Raw genomic sequence first — 23,976 nt, 5'->3', positions numbered from 1 at the left:
CATGCCCTGAAGAATACTACCAGAAGGATCAACAATGTGAAAAGAGTAAGTCATTGCCTCTGTAAGGGAAAACCGTAGAGGTAGACAAACGTATTCTAAATTTTAAATAAGTCATTGCCACTGCGCAGGAAAACTGTGGACGTACACAAGCATGTATTACTTTCTAACGGGCCAGTGGGGTAGCCTAGTGGTTAAAGCGTTTGCTCGTCTCGCCGAAGACCCCAGTTCGATTCCCCACATGGGTACAATATGTGAAGCCTGTTTCTGGAGTCCCCCGCCGTGATATTGTTGGTATATTGCTAAAAGCGGTGTAAAATTAAACTCACTCACTCTAATTTCTCACACACTGCACTGATTAAGCAACTTAATATAAAAAGTGTTAAAGGCTTTTACAATGGTTGGTTAATAAAATTGGTTTCATTGCGAATGTAAGCATTGTACTAGCCATACAATGTTATGTATTCATGCATTTTGTCTATTTGTCTAAATAGGTACAAGTGAGTTTGTTTGTCCAATTATACAATTTACTTATGTTATTTTATATCATAATTGTATCTCGATGAACAGGAAGAATAGAAAAACACGTTTAAACAATAATTGCTCTGGTTTATAAAGTGACAGTAGCGCGCGCACGCTCACACGTGTGTTCAGTAGAATGTACAGGGTATAAGGACTATTAACTTTTCTCATTGTCTTAACCGTATGTTCGTCATATAGGACGACAGGTGGGCGAAAGATGCACCAGCAGATCCGAATGTGTTGTTAACGCTGATTGTAGCAATAACACATGCACGTGTCTGGAAGATTTCTTCCAACAGGATATGAAGTGTATACCAAGTGAGTCTTGCACGCACATGTATCATGTATCTGGTAATTCTCCCACATCCTACTCCCTTCTGTGTCACTTCAATATAACAATGCACTTCTTAAATTACTCTACATTAAATAAGATAAATACCTTGGAGAGATTAATCGGTTTGTCTCTAAAACATTTAACCATCTCCACCTATCGTATCACTAAGAAAAGAATTCGCACGTCTTTATATTGCTCCCATATTACCAATTCCCACACACTTCTGTTAAAGTAGAATATAAAATGCACATCCTTATATTGCTACGATATTACTAATAGCCAAATACTTCTGTTAAAGTAAAATATTAAAATGCACATCATTGTATTGCCACGATATTATCATTACTCGCATCATTTTGCTTATCAGAAATATTAGAATGCACATCCTTATGTCACCCCGATATTACTCTTAATAACCACACCCTTCACCCACTGCATGTATGTTAATATCATAAAACCCCTGGCATATAGAGATCAATACCTATTCAATGTCCTCTGTAACAGAATGCTTTGTGTAAACGACACCCATTTATTACTAACTCTTGACAAATGCCATTATTTGCCCGCGCTTTAATGATTACCTAAATTCTGATTATTTAGAACATAAATTCAATGATAAACTTCATAATGTGCGACTTGTCGTTTATGTTTGTTCAAAGCAATACCAGTTGGCAGCAATTGTACAAATGAAAAGCAATGTATGACGCCTTCCACGTGTAATGACTCAGTATGTACATGCCCTGAAGAATACTACCAGAAGGATCAACAATGTGAAAAGAGTAAGTCATTGCCTCTGTAAGGGAAAACCGTAGAGGTAGACAAACGTATTCTAAATTTTAAATAAGTCATTGCCACTGCGCAGGAAAACTGTAGACGTACACAAGCATGTATTACTTTCTAACGGGCCAGTGGGGTAGCCTAGTGGTTAAAGCGTTTGCTCGTCTCGCCGAAGACCCCAGTTCGATTCCCCACATGGGTACAATATGTGAAGCCTGTTTCTGGAGTCCCCCGCCGTGATATTGTTGGTATATTGCTAAAAGCGGTGTAAAATTAAACTCACTCACTCTAATTTCTCACACACTGCACTGATTAAGCAACTTAATATAAAAGTGTTAAAGGCTTTTACAATGGTTGGTTAATAAAATTGGTTTCATTGCGAATGTAAGCATTGTACTAGCCATACAATGTTATGTATTCATGCATTTTGTCTATTTGTCTAAATAGGTACAAGTGAGTTTGTTTGTCCAATTATACAATTTACTTATGTTATTTTATATCATAATTGTATCTCGATGAACAGGAAGAATAGAAAAACACGTTTAAACAATGATTGCTCTTGGTTTATAAAGTGACAGTAGCGCGCGCACGCTCACACGTGTGTTCAGTAGAATGTACAGGGTATAAGGACTATTAACTTTTCTCATTGTCTTAACCGTATGTTCGTCATATAGGACGACAGGTGGGCGAAAGATGCACCAGCAGATCCGAATGTGTTGTTAACGCTGATTGTAGCAATAACACATGCACGTGTCTGGAAGATTTCTTCCAACAGGATATGAAGTGTATACCAAGTGAGTCTTGCACGCACATGTATCATGTATCTGGTAATTCTCCCACATCCTACTCCCTTCTGTGTCACTTCAATATAACAATGCACTTCTTAAATTACTCTACATTAAATAAGATAAATACCTTGGAGATTAATCGGTTTGTCTCTAAAACATTTAACCATCTCCACCTATCGTATCACTAAGAAAAGAATTCGCACGTCTTTATATTGCTCCCATATTACCAATACCCACACACTTCAATTAAAGTAGAATATAAAAATGCACATCCTTATATTGCTACGATATTACTAATAGCCAAATACTTCTGTTAAAGTAAAAATATTAAAATGCACATCATTGTATTGCCACGATATTATCATTACTCGCATCATTTTGCTTATCAGAAATATTAGAATGCACATCCTTATGTCACCCCGATATTACTCTTAATAACCACACCCTTCACCCACTGCATGTATGTTAATATCATAAAACCCCTGGCATATAGAGATCAATACCTATTCAATGTCCTCTGTAACAGAATGCTTTGTGTAAACGACACCCATTTATTACTAACTCTTGACAAATGCCATTATTTGCCCGCGCTTTAATGATTACCTAAATTCTGATTATTTAGAACATAAATTCAATGATAAACTTCTAAATGTTCGACTTGTCGTTTATGTTTGTTCAAAGCAAAACCAGTTGGCAGCAATTGTACAAATGAAAAGCAATGTATGACGCCTTCCACGTGTAATGACTCAGTATGTACATGCCCTGAAGAATACTATCAGAAGGATCAACAATGTGATGACAGTAAGTCATTCCCTTTGTAAGGGAAACCGGTAGAGGTAGACTAACGTGTTCTAATTTCTAACGGGGCGGTGGGGTAATTTAGTGATTAAAGGTGTTCGCTCGTCACGCCGAAGACCCGGGTTCGATTCCCCATATGGATACAATGTGTTAAGCCTGTTTCTGGAGTCCCCCGCCGTGATATTGTTGGAATATTGCTAAAAGCGGTGTAAAACTAAACTCACTCACTCACTCTAATTTCTAACACACTTCACTGATTAAGCGACTTAATATAAAAAGTATAAACGCTTTAACATTTATAAGTTTTAACGATCGGTTTCATTGCGAATGTGAGCATTGTACTAGCCATACGAAATTATATATTCTTGTATTTTGTTTATTTGTCTGGACAGGTACAAGTGATTTTATATGTCCAATTATTCAATTGACTAATGTTATTTTACATCATGATTTTATCCCGATGAACACGACGGAAAAAAAACACACGTTTAAATAACTGGTTTGTAAAGTAACCAATGATTGCTCTGGTTTATAAAGTGACAATTGCGCGCGCACGCTCATAGAATAAGGTGTAAGAACGATAACCTTTTCTCATTGTCTTTACCGTATGTTCGTCTTATAGGACGACAGGTGGGCGAAACATGCACCAGCAGATCCGAATGTGTTGTTAACGCTGATTGTAGCAATAACACATGCACGTGTCTGGAAGATTTCTTCCAACAGGATATGAAGTGTACACCAAGTGAGTCATGCATGCACCTATACCGTGTATCTGGCAATACCTCCACATCACCACGGATTCCTGCTTCCTTCAGTGTCACTGCAGCACCATAGTGTACATCCTCACATTGCACATCCTTATATTGCTCCGACATTACCAATACCCACACACTCCTGTTTATCATAAATATTGGAATGCACTGAATAGCAACACCTTTCTCTTAAGCCTAACTATCACAGTGCACATCCCTTTACTACACCCAATATAAATATGCCTTCCACAACCACCTGATTCACTTCCATATCCTTGTGATCATCAACTGACTTTATCTGTATTTGTATCGGTCAGACCCAGTCCCTGTTTGTTAATATATAAGTCCTTCCTTCCCTGGAATGTTTATTTATCTCGTAATTTCTGTCATTTATATTGATATATTTTTACGAATATTTTTGATGAATCTATTGCAAATATTATCACAAGGATTGAATGTGTATTGTTTTATGCATTTGGTATATTGATATATTGGGCACTGTTATTACGGTTCTTACGGTTCATTCAGGTGTGAATCGACAAACCGATGTGCAAACATTTGTATGTATCAGCTACTCAATCAGTTTATTGCATGAAGGCCATTGGCCCATATACAAAATAAACATGTATAATATGTACAACATATACAACATACGACACACACGTTACAGTAAATCTCTTTTCAATACAAGCGCATGATAAATAAATAGAGCTACCTTATATTGTAATAGGGATGTTTTACAGGAAAACATGTAGCCATTGTGGAAAATAAATTTGTCTTAAAACATTATATACAGGACAAAGAAATAAAAAGTGTAATTCATTCTCTACAATATTGGACAGATTAAATATCGTCCTTGATTGATAGATAGATCATTTAGGCCTAGTCTCATTACGAAGATTTTTACTACGTAAGCTGTATAGATACGACTCAGGTTCAAATAAAGATTTCAATTCACGATAACAATCATATCTTGCACTTTCACGTAGAGATGAATGCCAGTCTTGTTTAAAGATATCGATAGCCCTGGTACGGAAATGTTTGATAAATGCATTAACATCACCTACCGTTTGGGATAACCAAACAAATCGAAAGCCGTATCTAAACAAAAGATTACGAATACGGGTTGCCCAAGTATTTTTACCAATATTATCAAGATTGACAATCATACTGTAGGGCTTTTTATATTGCGGACGAAGTTCTGGCATATTCACTGCTTTACACCAATACTTCAAACAGCGAGAGTAAAAAATTATGTACAAAGGAAATCTCCCGCATATCACCGTACACCATATTATTAGGGGCAGACATACCAACATTTAATAACCTTTTACAAGTACAAGCAAGAAGGTGAACCTTTTCAATGACATAATATTCCTTGTAGCCCCAAATTTCAGACCCATAAAGAAGAATAGGCTGTACTTTGGAATCAAACAATTTGAAAAATATACTGGGTCCAAAACCCCCAACTTTTGTATAATTGAAGAACAATTGAAGTAGGGCCCCTTTTCCTCTAATTACCAGTGTATATGTAAACAGTATCCCTAGATATTTATATTCGTTAACAACAGTCATACGTTCACATTTAAAATGCCACTTTTCTTCAGCTGCCACCCTTACGGAATACAAGAACTTTGGTCTTTTCAAGATTAACACCAAGTCGCCAGTTGTCTGAATAAGATGAAAGTGTATCTATTTGTCTCTGAAGACCAATACCAGTACTTGATATAAGGATCACATCGTCGGCAAACAAGGAAGATAAAAAGTTCAACTAGATCAGGAAATAATTGGATGCCATGTCTACCAGCTTGCATAATATCAAAATAAAGTTCGTTGATAAAGAATGAGAAAAGTATGGGGCTTAGGGCACAACCTTCTCGTACACCAGTAGGGCAATCAAAATATTCACTACATGTATGATCACAAGATTTTACACTGACCTGATAAATCAAACATTTTTCCTTTAAGACCCCTATTCCTAAGACATTTCCACATTTCATCTCTATCATCAGAATCTATCTCTATCTACTCTGACACATACCGTGAGCACATCGGGAATAGGCCTTATATGTGGTATTTCGTAACTACTGCCACATCACCATCATTACCGACATTACTGTTTCACTGCATTATCACACACATATTTATATCACTCGGATAGTACCCTGACTACTCCTATCGTACCTTGTCACTACCGTATAACTATACTCCTCACAAAAATTAAGCAACAAGTGTATTTTTGGTCACATTACATATGCCTTTACTCATGATCATTACAACTGAATCAAACATAACAAAAAATAAAACGATAAAGCATATCCACACACTTTTCCAACAAAGAAATCAAAATTCATTGAACAATAACTGACTTGCAAATCATCAAAAAATCAGTGTCACTGAAAAAGCCGTGCAAAATGTGTTTGCATCAGGGTATGAAAATGTCTGAAAACACTTTTACTGTCAGTTTTGAGCACTGATCCAAAGTTTAATAACGTGTATGGCCACCATTGACCTGAATACACGCTTCAAGACGTCTAGGCATTGACCAGATGAGTCTGTCTAGAGTCTGTTGTGGAATGTTCTGCCATTCTCTCCGCAATGCCTGTTCAAGCTGATCCAGAGTCTGAGGACGAACGTGGAGGCCGTACACACGCCTTCCGAGGATGTCCCAAGCATGTTCAATAGGATTCAGGTCAGGAGACCTTGCAGGCCAGTCCATATGGGTGATGTTGTTGGTCTGAAGAACATCAGTGACAACTCTTGCTCGATGTGGACGGGCATTGTCATCCATGAAGATGAAGTTAGGACCTGCTTGCTGAGCCCACGGAATGATCACAGGTGTGACAATTTCGTCTCGGTACCTCACACCTGTCATGGTACCTCGTCTGATGACCACAAGATCAGTTCGTCGTCCAACTTGGATTCCTGCCCAGATCATCAAACTCCCACCTCCATACTGATCATGTTCAGCAATCGTACAGTTGGCGTATCGTTCGTTACGGTTTCTCCACACACGAGCCCTACCATCATTGAAGTCCAGACAGAATCTTGACTCATCTGTGAAGAGAACATTACGCCAGCGATTGACTCTCCAGTTACGTCGTTGGTTAGCCCAATTCAGTCTCTGTTGACGATGGTGTGCAGGCAGTGGGATACGTTGCACTGGTCTTCGGGACCTGAGACCTTCAGCATGGAGTCTGTTCCTCACTGTCTGTGTGGAGATTCTGTTCCCAGCAACTCTCTGGAGGTCATTCTGGAGAGATCTGGCTGTGGTGAACCTGTTCCGCCGGGCTAGGGTGGCCAAGTATCGGTCCTCTCTGGGAGTTGTCACCCTTGGACGACCTGAGCGTGGTCTCTCAGTCATCAATCCGGTCTGTTGGTGACGAGTGATCGCTCTGGAGATGACGCTTCGATGAACATTGAAATGGTTGGCAACAGCACTCTGGGTCTGACCCCCCTGCACCATTCCAACAATTTGAGCAACTTCAATTGGTGTCAAGTGACGCCTAGCCATTTCTCAAATGTTACTGTCAACAATTTGTCGTTGCTGGCAGTTTTAACGCAATCAGAACGCATGTGCGACGTGTATAGCACATGTTTTCCATGCATTTTGCATGTGAGTTTTGAGGGTGGTTGCGTTCAGGCGGTGCTAACAATGTTATCAGAAAAACAATATGGGAAATGCTTTAAGTTCATCAATCGTAAAGGGTTCTCCTGCATGGCTTATATGCCAAGTAATAACTTCATATACCCATGAAGAAAATATGTGGAAAAAATACTTGTTGCTTAACTTTTATAAGTGAGAACAGCACCGAATGGCAGAAAGGAGCGAATGCCGTGTATCGCTGATCACCGTCTTATATATGCAAAACATATTCGTTTTTCCCGTGCACTTCACCGGGTGTGTTCGGGCGATACGCCTAGTATGCACTGAGTGCGTTTGAGCGAGCAGTTCAAGTGATAATACCAAAATGCCTTCAGAACAACTATAACATCACAACACACATCCTTATACCACTCGAACATTACCATGACTACCCACACCCAGCTGTATCACTATATCACAGCAGACATCTTTATACCACTCGGACATTACCCTGACTACCCACACCAAGCTGTATCACTATATCACAGCACACATCCTTGTATCACTCGGACATTACCATGACTACCCACACCCAGCTGTATCACTATAATGTCACAGCACACATCCTTCCACCACTCGGACATTACCATGACTACCCACACCCAGCTGTATCACTATATCACAGCACACATTCTTCTACCACTCGGACATTACCCTGACTACCCACACCAAGATGTATCACTATAATGTCACAGCACACATCCTTGTATCACTGGGACATTACCATGACTACCCACACCCAGCTGTATCACTATAATGTCACAACACACATTCTATTATGAAAAGTTAATGTCTTTATTTTGGTTATTTTAATGATTATTTTCATTGTAAATGTGACCACACAATGTTATATATTCGTTTATGTATATCTGGACAGGAAATGAGATTTATGATTTGACGACCATATATAATTCCCCCATAATATTTTATATCATCACTGTTTCTCGCTAACACGACGGAAATCACACCTACACACGTTTTAATAAGTATTATGTAAAGTAACACATAATTGCACGCACACACACAAACACACAGAGACCAGTGTGTACAGGGTATAATAACGAAAGCCACTTTTGATTGTCATTACCGTTTGTCCGCCATGCAGGAGCACATGTGGGCCAGGGATGCAACGACAGCGCTGAATGTCTTGTTAACGCCGTTTGTAGCAATAACACATGCACGTGTTTGGAACATTTCTTCCAGAAGGATATGAAGTGTATACCAAGTGAGTCGTGCATGCACGTGTACCATGTATCTGGTAATTCTCCAACATCGCCACGGATTCCTACTTCCTTCTGTGTCACTACACTATAACAATTGACATCCTCACATCACTCTGCATTAAATACGATAAATATCCTGGACCGATTCCTCGGTTTGTCTCTGAAAGTTTCTAATCATCTCCATCTAACGTATTACTAAGAAAAGAACTGACACAACCTTACATTCCTCCGATATAGATCCGTGAAGAACCGGGTTAGAATTGATCTTCAGTAACTCATGCTTGTCGTAAGAGGCGACGAACGGTATCGGATGGTCATCGGAATTGGTTGACACATGTCATCGTATCCCGATTGCATTGATCGATGCTCATGCTGTTGATCACTAGATTATTTGGTCCAGACTACATTATTTACAGACAGCCGCCATATTGATAAACTCACTCACACCTCCGATATTACAAATACCCACACACTTCTGTTAAAGTAGAATATTCAAAATGAATGCACATCCTTATATTGCTCCGATATTACCAATAGCCAAACCCTTCTGTTTATCTCATATATATGAGTTGACGTAGTGTTACTCTGAGGCGTAACAGTGGTGGACGTAGTGTTACTGTGAGGTGTTACAGTGGTTCACGTAGTGTTTCTGTGAGGTGTCACAGTAGTGGATGTAGTGTTACTGTGAAGTGTCACAGTGGTGAACGTAGCGTTAATCTGAGGTGTCACATTCGTGAACGTAGAGTTACTATGAGGTGTCACAGTGGTGGACGTAGTGCTACTATGAGTTGTCACAGTGGTGGACGTAGTTTTATTTTGAAGTGTCACAGTGGTGGAAGCAGTGTTAGTCTGAGGTGTCACAGCGTCGGACGTAGTGTTTCTCTGATGTGTCAGAGTGGTGGATATAGTGTTACTCTGAGGTGTCACAGTGGTGAACGTAGAGTTACTAGGAGGTGTGACAGTGGTGGACGTAGTGTTACTAGGAGGTGCCACAGTGGTGGACGTAGTTTTATTTTGAAGTGTCACAGTGGTGGAAGCAGTGTTAGTCTGAGGTGTCACAGCGGTGGACGTAGTGTTACTCTGAGGTGTCACATTAGTGGACGTAGTGTTACTCTGAGGTGTCACAGTGGTGGACGTAGTGTTACTCTGAGGTGTCACATTAGTGGACGTAGTGTTACTCTGAGGTGTCACATTAGTGGACGTAGTGTTACTCTGAGGTGTCACAATGGTTGACGTAGTGTTACTCTGAGGCGTAACAGTGGTTCACGTAGTGTTTCTGTGAGGTGTCACAGTAGTGGATGTAGTGTTACTGTGAAGTGTCACAGTGGTGAACGTAGCGTTAATCTGAGGTGTCACATTCGTGAACGTAGAGTTACTATGAGGTGTCACAGTGGTGGACGTAGTGCTACTATGAGTTGTCACAGTGGTGGACGTAGTTTTATTTTGAAGTGTCACAGTGGTGGAAGCAGTGTTAGTCTGAGGTGTCACAGCGTCGGACGTAGTGTTTCTCTGATGTGTCAGAGTGGTGGATATAGTGTTACTCTGAGGTGTCACAGTGGTGAACGTAGAGTTACTAGGAGGTGTGACAGTGGTGAACGTAGTGTTACTAGGAGGTGCCACAGTGGTGGACGTAGTTTTATTTTGAAGTGTCACAGTGGTGGAAGCAGTGTTAGTCTGAGGTGTCACAGCGGTGGACGTAGTGTTACTCTGAGGTGTCACATTAGTGGACGTAGTGTTACTCTGAGGTGTCACATTAGTGGACGTAGTGTTAGTCTGAGGTGTCACATTAGTGGACGTAGTGTTACTCTGAGGTGTCACAGTAGTGGACGTAGTGTTACTCTGAGGTGTCACAATGGTTGACGTAGTGTTACTCTGAGGCGTAACAGTGGTGGACGTAGTATTACTGTGAGGTGTTACAGTGGTTCACGTAGTGTTACTGTGAGGTGTCACTGTTGTTGACGTAGCGTTACTCTGAGGTGTCACGGTGGTGGACGTAGTGTTACTCTGAGGTGTCACAGTGGTGGACGTAACGTTAGTCTGAGGTGTCACAGTTGTGAACGTAGCGTTACTCTGAGGTGTCACAGTGGTGAACGTAGAGTTACTAGGAGGTGTCACAGTGGTGAAGGTAGCGTTACTATGAGGTGTGACAGTGGTGGACGTAGTGTTACTAGGAGGTGCCACAGTGGTGGACGTAGTTTTATTTTGAAGTGTCAGAGTGGTGGAAGCAGTGTTAGTCTGAGGTGTCACAGCGGTGGACGTAGTGTTACTCTGAGGTTTCACATTAGTGGACGTGATGTTACTCTGAGGTGTCACAGTGGTGGACGTAGTGTTACTCTGAGGTGTCACATTAGTGGACGTAGTGTTACTCTGAGGCGTAACAGTGGTGGACGTAGTGTTACTGTGAGGTGTTACAGTGGTTCACGTAGTGTTAATGTGAGCAGTCATTGTTGTTGACGTAGCGTTACTCTGAGGTGTCACGGTGGTGAACGTAGCGTTAATCTGAGGTGTCACATTCGTGAACGTAGTGTTACTATGAGGTGTCACAGTTTTGGACGTAGTGTTAGTATGAGTTGTTAAAGTGGTGGACGTAGCGTTTGGCTGAGGTGTCACAGTGGTGAACGTCGAGTTACTCTGACGTGTCACAGTGGTGAACGTAGCGTTACTATGAGGTGTCACAGTGGGTGACGTAGTGTTACTAGGAGGTGACACAGTGGTGGACGTAGTTCTATTTTGAAGTGTCGCAGAGGTGGAAGTAGTGTTAGTCTGAGGTGTCACAGTGGTGGACGTAGTGTTACTGTGAAGTGTCACAGTGGTGGACGTAGTGATACTGTGAGGTGTCACAGTGGTGGACGTAGTGTTACTCTGAGGTGTCACAGTGGTGGACGTAGTGTTACTCTGAGGTGTCACAGTGGTGGACGTAGTGTTACTGTGAAGTGTCACAGTGGTGGACGTAGTTCTATTTTGAAGTGTCACAGTGGTGGACGTAGTGTTACTCTGAGGTGTCACAGTGGTGGACGTAGTGTTACTCTGAGGTGTCACAGTGGTGGCGTACGTAGCGTTACTGTGAGGTGTCACAGAGGTGGACGTAGTGTTACTCTGAGGTGTCACAGTGGTGGACGTAGTGTTACTCTGAGGTGTCACAGTGGTGGACGTAGTGTTACTCTGAGGTGTCACAGTGGTGGACGTAGTGTTACTGTGAGGTGTTACAGTGGTTGACGCAGTGTTAATGTGAGGTGTCACAGTGGTGGACGTAGTGTTACTGTGAAGTGTCACAGTGGTGGACGTAGTGTTACTCTGAGGTGTCACAGTGGTGGACGTAGTGTTAGTGTGAAGTGTCACAGTGGTGGACGTAGTGTTACTGTGAAGTGTCACAGTGGTGGACGTAGTGTTACTATGAGGTGTCACAGTGGTGGACGTAGTGTTACAGTGTGAAGTGTGACAGTGGTGGACGTAGTGTTACTCTGAGGTGTCACAGTGGTGGACGTAGTGTTACTGTTAAGTGTGACAGTGGTGGACGTAGTGTTTCTGTGAGGTGTCACAGTGGTGGATGTAGTATTACTCTGAGGTGTCACAGTGTTGGACGTAGTGTTACTATGAGGTGTCACAGTGGTGGACGTAGTGTTACTATGAGGTGTCACAGTGGTGGACGTAGTGTTACTCTGAGGTGTCACAGTGGTGAACGTAGCGTTAGTCTGAGGTGTCACAGTGTTGGACGTAGCGTTACTCTGAGGTGTCACAGTGGTGGACGTAGTGTTAGTACTGAGGTGTCACAGTGGTGGACGTAGTGTTACTCTGAGGTGTCACAGTGGTGGACGTAGCGTTAGTCTGAGGTGTCACAGTGGTGGACGTAGTGTTAATCTGAGGTGTCACAGTGGTGGACGTAGTGTTACTCTGAGGTGTCACAGTGGTGGACGTAGCGTTACTCTGAGGTGTCACATTCGGTGAAGGTAGTGTTACTATGAGGTGTCACAGTGGTGGACGTAGTGTTACTGTGAGGTGTTACAGTGCTGGACGTAGTGTTAATGTGAGGTGTCACAGTGGTGGACGTAGTGTTACTCTGAGGTGTCACAGTGGTGGACGTAGTGTTACTCTGAGTGTCACAGTGGTGGACGTAGTGTTACTCTGAGGTGTCACAGTGGTGGACGTAGTGTTACTCTGAGGTGTCACAGTGGTGGACGTAGTGTTACTGTTAAGTGTGACAGTGGTGGACGTAGTGTTACTCTTAAGTGTCACAGTGGTGAACGTAGTGTTACTCTGAGGTGTCACAGTGGTGGACGTAGTGTTACTCTGAGGTGTCACAGTGGTGGACTGGTGTGAACGTAGCGTTAGTCTGGGGTGTCACAGTGGTGGACGTAGCGTTACTCTGAGGTGTCACAGTGGTGGACGTAGTGTTACTCTGAGGTGTCACAGTGGTGGACGTGGTGTTACTTTGAGGTGTCACAGTGGTGGACGTAGTGTTACTCTTTGAGGTGTCACAGTGGTGGACGTAGTGTTACTCTTGAGGTGTCACAGTGGTGGACGTAGTGTTACTATGTGAGGTGTCACAGTGGTGGACGTAGTGTTACTCTGAGGTGTCACAGTGGTGGACGTAGTGTTACTCTGAGGTGTCACAGTGGTGGACGTAGTGTTACTCTGAGGTGTCACAGTGGTGGACGTAGTGTTACTATGAGGTGTCACAGTGGTGGACGTAGTGTTACTATGAGGTGTCACAGTGGTGGACGTAGTGTTACTCTGAGGTGTCACAGTGGTGGACGTAGTGTTACTGTGAGGTGTCACAGTGGTTGACGTAGTGTTACTCTGAGGTGTCACAGTGGTGGACGTAGTGTTACTCTGAGGTGTCACAGTGGTGGACGTGACGTACGTAGTGTTACTATGAGGTGTCACAGTGGTGAACGTAGCGTTACTCTGAGGTGTCACAGTGGTGGACGTAGTGTTACTCTGAGGTGTTACTGTGGGTGACGTAGTGTTACTATGAGGTGTCACAGTGGTGACGTGGTGTTCCTTTGAAGTGACACAGTGGTGGACGTAGTGTTACTCTTTGGTGTCACAGTGGTGGACGTAGTGTTACTCTGAGGTGTCACAGTGGTGGACGTAGTGTTACTATGTGGTGTCACAGTGGTGGACGTAGTGTTACTCTGAGGTGTCACAGTGGTGAACGTAGCGTTAGTCTGAGATGTCACAGTGATGAACGTAGTGTTACTCTGAGGTGTCACAGTGGTGGACGTAGTGTTACTATGAGGAGTCACAGTGGTAGACGTAGTGTTACTATGAGGTGTTACAGTGGGTGACGTAGTGTTACTCTGAGGTGTTACAGTGGTCGACGTAGTGTTACTGTGAGGTGTTACAGTGGGTGACGTAGTGTTACTCTGAGGTGTTACAGTCGGTGACGTAGTGTTACTCTGAGGTGTTACAGTGGGTGACGCAGTGTTACTATGAGGTATCTCATCAGTGGTGAACGTAGCGCTACTCTGAGGTGTCACAGTGGTGGACGTAGTGTTACTCTTTGGTGTTACTGTGGGTGACGTAGTGTTACTATGAGGTATCTCAGTGGGTGACGTAGTGTTACTCTGAGGTGTCATGATAATGCTGCATATGATAATGATGATGTAGTGCATGTTGACATGACAGTTCATCAGTACTTATTGCATCTGAATATTGCTAATGTCGTCGTTTTCTACTTCGTACAAATAAAACGCACAACCCCTTTGAGCCTAAAATGAATACATTATGCTTATAATGCAGATAGCGCTCGTTTCTGGTTAAGTATAAAAGGAAAAAAATGTTGGTTTAACAGTCCAAATCTCTGTGAACTTGGAATCAACTGACTATAAAACAATTACATGGTGTCGCTTTCAGGAGTTTTACCTGGCGAGAGCTGCGAGAACCAAACCTCATGTGTGGAGAACGCTGTGTGTGTATCGACTAATTACACCTGTCAGTGTAGGCCAGGATGGATGGTGAATGGATCGATGTGTACGCCAAAAGGTAATACTAGTGATCACAGAAGAGTGTGCATATATTTGGGAATTTAAAGAAAGAAGCTAGAACTATTACTGTTTTAACATATACAAATATATATTATACAGAGACAAGATACGTGGAGAATCTAAAAGCTTCTAGTAAGACATCGTCATCAGTTCTTGTGACATTTGATGGACCCTTGGATTACAACAAGTTCAAGCTTGATGTCAATACCTCTACTCCAAGGTGTATTGTCCTTCGTCGAAATGCTTCACAGGAACACTGTAGCGCGGTAAGGGAATGTTGTTCATTAAGTTTGTACATTAATGTTGTCCCTTGCAGATATAAAGGAGATTTAACCAGAATAAATATCTGAACTCATATTTTATATATCTATTGCTTATACACCTGCAGAAATCACTTGTGTGTAAAAGATCGTAAAACGAGGGCAATACGATTACGAAATACTTCGTCAAAGCCTTATTTGACTGGCGCAAGTATATTTTATAATATTAATGACGATAACACTTTTCAATGTGAACGTAGATGTAACGAAATTAGTTTAGTGAATATGTAGTCAGCTGAAAGGCAAGTATTATCTTTTTTCACAGTGCAAAATTGAAGACATTGAGCCACCTAGAGACAAGCGCATAGAATACAACGTGACAGGTTTAGAGGTCTTCACCGTGTATGAGATCAAGGTGGCGATGGTAAAGTGCAACAATGGAAGCTCTGAAGGCAGTCGCCCAGCAACTGTAACAGAGCGAACTGATACAGCAGGTATACGGCGTGTCAGGATAACTAACTTACTCATCAGTTGCTGGTCTAGTTATAAGTTACGACTCTTTCCCCCATTTTACTGCGTGCGTGTGCTTACGTATTCATTTATTAATTTCCTCCAATGTATGAGGACGTTATCTGCTGCATGTTGCGTTTATTTCTGTAATGACAATTTCAATGATAATCGTATGCACTTAAAGTTCACCTTACAAAAGTACAAACTGAAGAATCTGTAAGCTAAATATCATTGACACATCAATATACACCTAACGGTTTCACTGTATAGTATTTAGTTCATTTTACCTGTATATCTGATTCTGTTGAAAGTTCCCAACGTTGTGAACGGCTTGACTACATGCGACTCCTGCCTCGTGTGTGCAATGTGGGCCCCCCCGGACCCATACCCAGGGCCTGTCACATACAGTGTAGATATATTTGATGAAGTCAACATGAAAGTGGTGAAAGAAACCAGTAAAAACGGTATGCCTTTTTATCTTAACCCCCGGCATCAAGAAAGATAATCACGGTGTATATATACCAATTGACAGTACATTGATTTGATCTTGAGTGGTGAAAAAATACTATATCATACTTTGTTTAAGGTAAATAAGTTCTCGAGAGTCGTTAAAAAACTGGTGTGTATTTACGTTTAAACAACAGCCAAGTAATATGGTTATGTTTAGACAACAGCGCATTGATATGGTTATGTTTCAATACAACTGTTATTTATGAAGTTAATGTTTGATGTACATGCGTGTTGCAGCAACATCAGTGTGCTACACAAAAGAAGATGTCAGTCCTTTCTTGAGGTACACCATTGGGGTGTCAGCCTTTACCACAGCTGGCCAAGGAATGGAGAAACGAACGACAAGCATGGAAAGTAATGTGCTACCACAGACATTGTCTTATTGTATAGACATGAAAGAAACAACCCCATCATTGAATATTTGCAAATATTAATAATGTTTTGTACATCTTGTTAGGACACTGCATGCCTGTATGTTATTGTGTTTTATTTGCATGTTGTCCCTTATGTTTTTATGTTTTTAACGTCTTTTGAATTACATATATCTGCTTTCAGTTCATTTCCTTGAAATCAAGATCATCACAGCAGAAGGGGTGTGCAGCAGTCATTCTGGCACTACAGGGAACTACAGGCAGATGGCAATACAATGGTCAGAACCAGACATTGGCTCAACGATAACCAGCTATTTAGTTACCGCCAACAAGGAAGTGAGTTCATAACTGGTTCAACTATATACATAGCAGCATACCTTGTAGATAACACTCTCGTTTGAAATGAACACAAACAATTACTACTGACACTGGGCAAATTTTGATTTTCTTATTTAGCTGCGGTACATCAAGTATGTTTCCGTCATCACTTCCGGCTTTTGACTATATTTCATGCCCCTATTTCAGGCGCACAATATTCCATCGAAGGCAGATGGAGCGAGTACGGACTACAGAGATGTGTTTAATGTGACTCCAGGTCAGACATATACCTTCAAGGTGAGGACATGCCCAGTCGTACACAGTCATGAATTTATTACACTGTATATGTTCAAACTATAATTTTATTTCTGTCCTCTCTTTATGCAAAATTTAATTTCAATAAATGAAAACATGAAACTGACATGATGAGAATTATAACACGTCCTGAGTGAAATTTTCTTATTGTTAAAAATTTAATCTAAAAACAGAATGATATATATGCTATCCATAATTATGTTTCAAACAACTTTGCACTGTATTACAAGCTACTGTTTACATACACTTGTTTCATATGCAGATTCAAGTACGTCACAATGGTACTTTGTACAATGTATCCTCAGAATCGGAGTGCCGTGCACCTATCGGAGGTATGTTCTTCATTGTTCCTCCAGTGCAGAGACAAACGACTGTATGTCATGAATGTGTGGGTGGATGGTTATGTTATCTACAACTGCTTTGCCGCGTTCAGATGCACTGTGCTTGAAGACCAAGAAGTATGTACCAAGAACTACATATTATATAACAGTGGGTGAGTGAGTGAGTGAGCGAGTTTGGGCCTTAAGCAGTAAGGCAACATAACTGCGGAAGGCACCATAAATATGCTTCACACATTGTACCCATGTGGGAAATCGAACCCAGGTCTTCAGCGTGAAAAGCGAACGCTTTAATCACTAGGCTACCCTACTACCTCTGAAAAAACAGGTTGAATCAAACTTTTTTAAACCTTAAAGTCGTGACATTAAAGTACTGTCGAAAATAGAAAAAAACCCTGTTTTTTCGCACTTATATCTACAATTTAAGTAGTTAATATGTGAAAGTGTGAAATATCTGTTAAACTAAGTTCGGCCTAAATGCATTCTAAGTGGTAGGGAGATAGGAAATGTAGAAAAATGACTTTACTGAGGAGAGATCAGTGCAGAAATAAGCAGCAAATTAGTGTGCGATGATATTGTATTACAAAGGACACTTTTTATATGCTCATTTTAAAATTAAACTTAGCTTCATTATAGATGATAACTGACGTAAAAATAATAACTTTAATACTGAAACTATTAAGGATGTAGCTACCATGGAGTCTCACTATCACTAAAAAAAGAAACAGGTAGGAGGGATCGTCTCAAACGGTGTGTCAGGACGGGTGTCACAGACGGCGGTTGGGGTCGGGCTGGAGGATAGAGATATCAGCTGAGATAAGTTAATCCTTTATATAGGGGAATTAAACTTGGCAAGTAACAATTTACAAATAATACCCAGTCCTGTCAATCATCACGTGGTCATGCCACCTATATATTTTGAGACATTTAAAACGATGGCTGATTTAAGCTTTTCTATGGGTATCATACTCTTTTACATATTTCAACATAAACTTTATGACAGAAAGACACGTAAGATGTTAGTCAACTGATGAGACATATTCAGCACACATGAGAAAGCATAAATATCTTTGAGATGACCCCTTGTGGCCGTAGGCAGCACATGCATTTCATGCCAGTGAGTCGACTGTCCGTCGTCATACCTGGCTGAGCGACCTAATTGCCATCTATAATCTGATCTATTGTTTTCAGCAGCTATTCGTATTTTTTCTAAGTTTTGCCCGATTCTACGAGTAAACATGCTTTTCTGGCTATCCTATTACGCATCCCACTGAACGCCCAGTTAGGCCGAAGTGGGTTATTTCGACATATGCTATTTGCAATTGTGTAAATTTTAGGGATACAGAGTAACAGCCTAAAAACAGTTTTTGTCTATTCCCGACAGTACTTTAGTTCATATTTGGGAGATGAGCCTATCGGAGGTTTCGATGTGATGAGATGAAATAAAGTTCAACGTCACCTTCAAGATGGACTCTTCTGTGTCTTGTTTGTGGCTTGTGGCTTGTGGCCTGTGGCTTGTGGCATGTGGCTTGTGCTGTGCAGGCATGTTGTAGTGGTCGGGTCCAATACAGTCAGTCAATTTTACAGTACTCGTCCACTGAGATATGATGTTTAATATGGATGCCCAACTCAGACGCAGTAAAATGACTACAGGCCATCAAAAACCTTGTTTAATCCTCTAATGCGTTAGGGTAGGTAACAACAAGTACCATCTTTAACGTCTTTTTGTATTACGCGGCCGTGGATCGAACTGCCAAACCTCTTTCCATTTAATCACGAAAGAGTTCAACTCAGAAAAAGTCCAGGCAGAACCACAGGTATCGATAACTGACTTGAAAAGTTATAAAATAGAAACAGTGAATTTGGGCCAATTTGGGCCATTATCTTGATCACTGGTGCTTCATACCTGGAAACATTTGCCAATCTTTTCTGACGCCTTAGGTTCTTCGACCCATATTAAAGAACATTGATGTGATGACGAATTGAACGTGCAACACGTACATAGCCTTTTATTTTCTATATTGCAGTTCCTCCAAAATGGCCAGAGGGCATACAACCATCCCCCGTCGTCACCGACACTCAGTTCACATTAAACATTGATTTTTTTAATAACGGTACGAATGGCCCCATAACAAAACGTCGCTTGTACATGTCACTTCACAAGAAAATGCTGGAAGTAGCAGGTATGTAACATAAGCAATTTGTTTTGTCACAATTTTATACATGTGTTTTAAAGACCGACGATATATCATTGCAAACCAATGTTTAATGTTGTAATGTTCGAATATTTCAGATCACCAAGCTGGAGATATGAGGGCACCAAGTATCGGGTGTTGTAGTGGTAAACATTTTCTCCACTCTATCAATTCAAGACTTACCTCCCTTTCCAAAGCTTCCCTTTGTGTATGTCCCTATTTTTTATCCAACACATTCAAATACCTTGATAGTTATGTCATCTATAAGTAACATTAATTTTAATGAATTATATTTCATGGAAATCTTTATCATATAAACTTGCTGAAAACAACTGTGCTTTATTTGTTTCGTCGGTGCTACAGATGTGGAAAACAATAATTATTGTTGATTTTAAAACATATTATCAAGTTTCTTCGGTGCTAGTTTATTCTGCCATACCTAGTTTCAGGAGGGTTCCTCGAAAACTGTAGGACTGGCTACTGTAGGACACACCTGGCACCAGACACAGTATATTAGTACGTAAATCGTTTGTCATTGAGTAATGTAAATTGTACAAGCAGCAGAATATAACTACCTCAATTACAATGTTATTTTCATTGATAATAAAATATGAATAATTTGAGTAGTCATTCTGCTTTGACAGGTATGGCACAAGGTAACTCTAATTTGTCCAAATGAAATATATGACTAGTTATACATGCATATAAATGCATACATACTTACATACATAGTTAAATATACCCAGAGGCAAAAGTTATTGTAACATGGACTGTTTTCATTTGTAATCTTGGGAATGATGTTTTGAATTTGAACCAACCAGACACTTGTCATTTCCACTGAATGCACTCTTAGGAAGTGCATAAATCAGACACAACACATCTAATCATCGTCTTGGGCCAGGATCGACATGCCACCACTTGGGGGAACTGACAGATAGTAAGGTAGACGCTTGCCCCAGACTGGTACCTCGCAGCGTGACATTGCTAGGCGATTCTACGAGAAACACTATTTGGCAATTACGGAGACGTTTCCATCAAAACAATCAAGTTTCGAACCATGCAAGTCCGACATAGGTTCCAGCCACAAATTCCCACTGCCCGTACCATACCCCCGCAACAGAGGTTTATCTGTTAGGCCTGCAAGGTGGACACAATCGGTGCTAACCATATGAACTTACTTGTCAACCCCCTCTTGTATTATTGCGTATGTCAGATCTGCCGTCCTTCTTGGTCGTTACTCTACCTTGAAACATTTGTATCTCTATGTAATAGCATATCATCCGTGGCAGTGAAAGTTTGTTCTTTGTATGTCACAATAACTTTTGCCTTTGATCATACACACATAGACACACACACGCGCGCACACACACACGTACACACCCAGACACGTGTGTCATAGAAAGTTATAGAAACATACATTGGTGTTCTTTGTTTTACAGTTACCTTGCTGTTGTTTGCACAGAGAAAGGTTGCAGGAATAGTCCAATATTTGACTTCCGAACAGATAAAGGTATGTAGTGCCACGATTGAGGGGAGCATTAGACTGTAGGGACATTGTACTACTCTGGATAAAGAATCAGCTGGGTTGTTGAAATTGGGTTTAAAGAATCTCCTGGCATGAGCAGTGTGTTCACGACGTGCAAGCTGTTATGTGAATATTTGTGGTTAAAGGAGAACTAATTGTAAAGGATTTCCCTTATTTACAGTTATTTATAATTTTGACTTTGAACATGTGAAGTAAAAGAACTTATTGAAAAGGATTTGTGCAATTTCGTGTTTGTAACTATTTACATTTTGACTTTGTATATTTTTATATTTATTGTAAATCTCCATACATATATTAATCTTGACAGATAATACCACCAGTGTCGTGGTCGCAATGCTGGTAACGTCCATTATTGCTGCTGCCATCATCATCGGTGCTGTCCTGCTTTGGTGTTCCAAGTAAGTGATATTAGTAAGCTTTGTTATCTTCCACTAAACTGCCAGTCGAAAGGTTAACGAAAACATATTATAAAAGTTAAAATTGTCTGCACGATGTATGTGCTCATGGCATCGATCAAGCACTACACACGTTTTTGTATGCTACTGTTGGTAGTTTCGGAATAGTATCATTTTATTGGTTGAATGGTTAAGTTGCCTGTGCAACAAACTTGCTAATATACAGTAATGTACTCGCGCCATACAATCACATTGAATATATATCCACTTACGCCAGATGCCTCGTCTGGAAAACACATCTCCAAGATGGTGGTGACTGACTCCACGAGCTTAAGTATGCAACACTTACTTAGTATGCCAACATCCACATGCTAATTTGGGTTCGAGTTTCCAACTAAAAATATTATTTAGATATAAAATTAAGATTCATTTCAACATTTCTTCTCAATCATGGAGCGACGGGGGTAGCCTTGTGGCTAAATCCATGTTGAAGACCCTGGTTCGATTAACCACATGGGTACAATGTGTGAAGCCCATTTCTGGTGTCCCATTCTGTGATATTGCTGGAATATTGCTAAAACCCTCATAAGACTTAACTAAATTCACTGACAGGTAACTCAATGCCTTTCTAGAATACATGATGTCATAAGTATTAGAAAATGGCTCATTAACGCATGATATAGTCGGAGTCGAACTCAAGACCATAGAGGTTTCTTATGGTTATGAGCATGGTTTGGGGTCGCGCTTTATAGATTCTTTTCTGAATATGGAATGTTTTTTCTTTATAAAAACATATGTTTTAAATGTTCTTTATTCCAATGACGATTATCTATTCCTTAGAAAAAGGAACACCAACACCAGCCACAGTGATGTGCGGGATGGAAGGGTTGTGTATAGAGTTCACTACAGAAATAACGGTAATGACTCGTCGACGGGGGATTACTTCTCCCCTACTGTGGAACGCCACAGCCCAGAATATGAAGAATTACATGTGTATGAGGAAGTTAACTAGTCTGCTGTCCACGCATCGCAATTGTCCATATCCCATAGTACTCGTAATACATCCACAGGTTGCAATGTTGTGACATAGATATACATGTACACTAGACAACAAAGAACGAAATCAAATACTGCTAGTTTCCATTGTCATTCGTTGTCATTCTCAGTACAGGGGTATCTCCATTCAGATTAGTTTCAGTAGTCAGATGTTCCAATATTTGCTGGTCAAACACCTCTATGCAGTTTCGGGAATGTTGGACTTGAGAGAAGAGCTGCATGCTTTCTAGAGTAATGCACGGACAGATGCACAGTAGCATAGTACCTATCAATGTTTTCAATGTAATGTAATGTAACTGTAATTGATGTAATGATATTGGAATGGTTGTTTGATAGTCAGTCCAGTAGTTGGTCAATAAATAAGGAAACATAAAACTTATACACATCATCTCCTCGTTTTTTTGCTGTAAACGAGGTTTAGGTGGAACGTGATTGTTAATACTCTCGCTTGGTCCCGTAGGAATGTCCATCTATACGTACTCTACTAGCTAAATACAGTGAGTGAGTGAGTTTAGTTTTACGCCGCACTCAGCAATATTCCAGCTATATAGCGGCGGTCTATAAATAATCGGGTCTGGACCAGACAATCCAGTGATCAACAGCATGAGCATCGATCGACACAAATGGGATACGATGGCATGTGCACCAAGTCAGCGAGCCTGACCACCCGATCCCGTTAGACGCCTCTTACAACAAGCATGGGATACTGAAGATCAATTCTAAACAGGATCTCCACGGGTAGCTAAATACGGTGAACAAGAAGTCCGTATCTATATAGTTTTATGTTTCCTCATACATTGGAATAGTATCACAGACCTGTTTGAAACTACTCTCATGCTGTTGCGAAAGTAATTATTCCGTACACAGTCAATCCTCAGTATGTGCATATACTGCCATAACAGCAAGTGCACGCATCGATTGCACATTGGTGCAATCTACTGTCAGCTGCACAATAGTGGAATCTACTACCGAGACCTTACAGCGCTAAACACTAAGCAAAGGTTGAACACAAGTATGCCATTTATTCAAACTAAGATGTATAATTTTATGAATGATTTACGTTTTGTAAATATGTTTAAAATATGCCAATTGTTCATAAATATATTCTTTGTTGATACAGCAATTTCAGCCAGCTTAGTTTTACAAATTATGTAATTGCGCCTTTTATATTTTGTACTGTACAAATGTAAATAGAATTTTTCCAAGGGTTACCGCTCTTGAATCAAACCTTGTCCGCAAACCATATAACGTGTTGGTATATAGAAGCTGAGAAGTAGAAAATTGACAAATATTATGGACAACAGCGTTTTTTTTAATTTTAAGTGCGGCGTTTCGATA

At 40.8% G+C, this 23,976-nt stretch overlaps 1 protein-coding gene across 1 annotated transcript; it reads left to right on the top strand.

Annotated features, from left to right (window-relative positions):
- Positions 1–23,188, top strand: LOC124277850. Its single transcript, XM_046713566.1, has 17 exons — positions 1–45; positions 718–837; positions 1,513–1,632; positions 14,694–14,822; positions 14,924–15,090; positions 15,410–15,578; positions 15,906–16,058; positions 16,342–16,458; positions 16,660–16,811; positions 17,001–17,090; positions 17,371–17,440; positions 19,474–19,629; positions 19,740–19,787; positions 20,091–20,157; positions 21,081–21,151; positions 21,495–21,585; positions 22,423–23,188. The coding sequence occupies exons 2-17, from the start codon at positions 822–824 to the stop codon at positions 22,592–22,594; spliced, it is 1,788 nt and encodes a 595-aa protein (XP_046569522.1). The 5' UTR covers positions 1–45; positions 718–821; the 3' UTR covers positions 22,595–23,188.
- Positions 23,189–23,976: the final 788 nt, after the last annotated feature.

Source organism: Haliotis rubra, unplaced genomic scaffold (genome assembly GCF_003918875.1).
Source record: "Haliotis rubra isolate DU_JTF1 unplaced genomic scaffold, ASM391887v1 Scf2286, whole genome shotgun sequence".
In the NCBI taxonomy this organism is placed as follows: domain Eukaryota; kingdom Metazoa; phylum Mollusca; class Gastropoda; order Lepetellida; family Haliotidae; genus Haliotis; species Haliotis rubra.
The sequence above is the reverse complement of the archived record's forward strand: the minus strand, read 5'-3'. Positions and strand labels throughout refer to the sequence as shown.

Coding starts and splice junctions, on each gene's coding strand:
- LOC124277850 (XM_046713566.1), top strand. Junction 17,091..17,370: donor GTCAGACATATACCTTCAAG/GTGAGGACATGC, acceptor TTTCATATGCAG/ATTCAAGTACGTCACAATGG. Junction 17,441..19,473: donor GTGCCGTGCACCTATCGGAG/GTATGTTCTTCA, acceptor TCTATATTGCAG/TTCCTCCAAAATGGCCAGAG.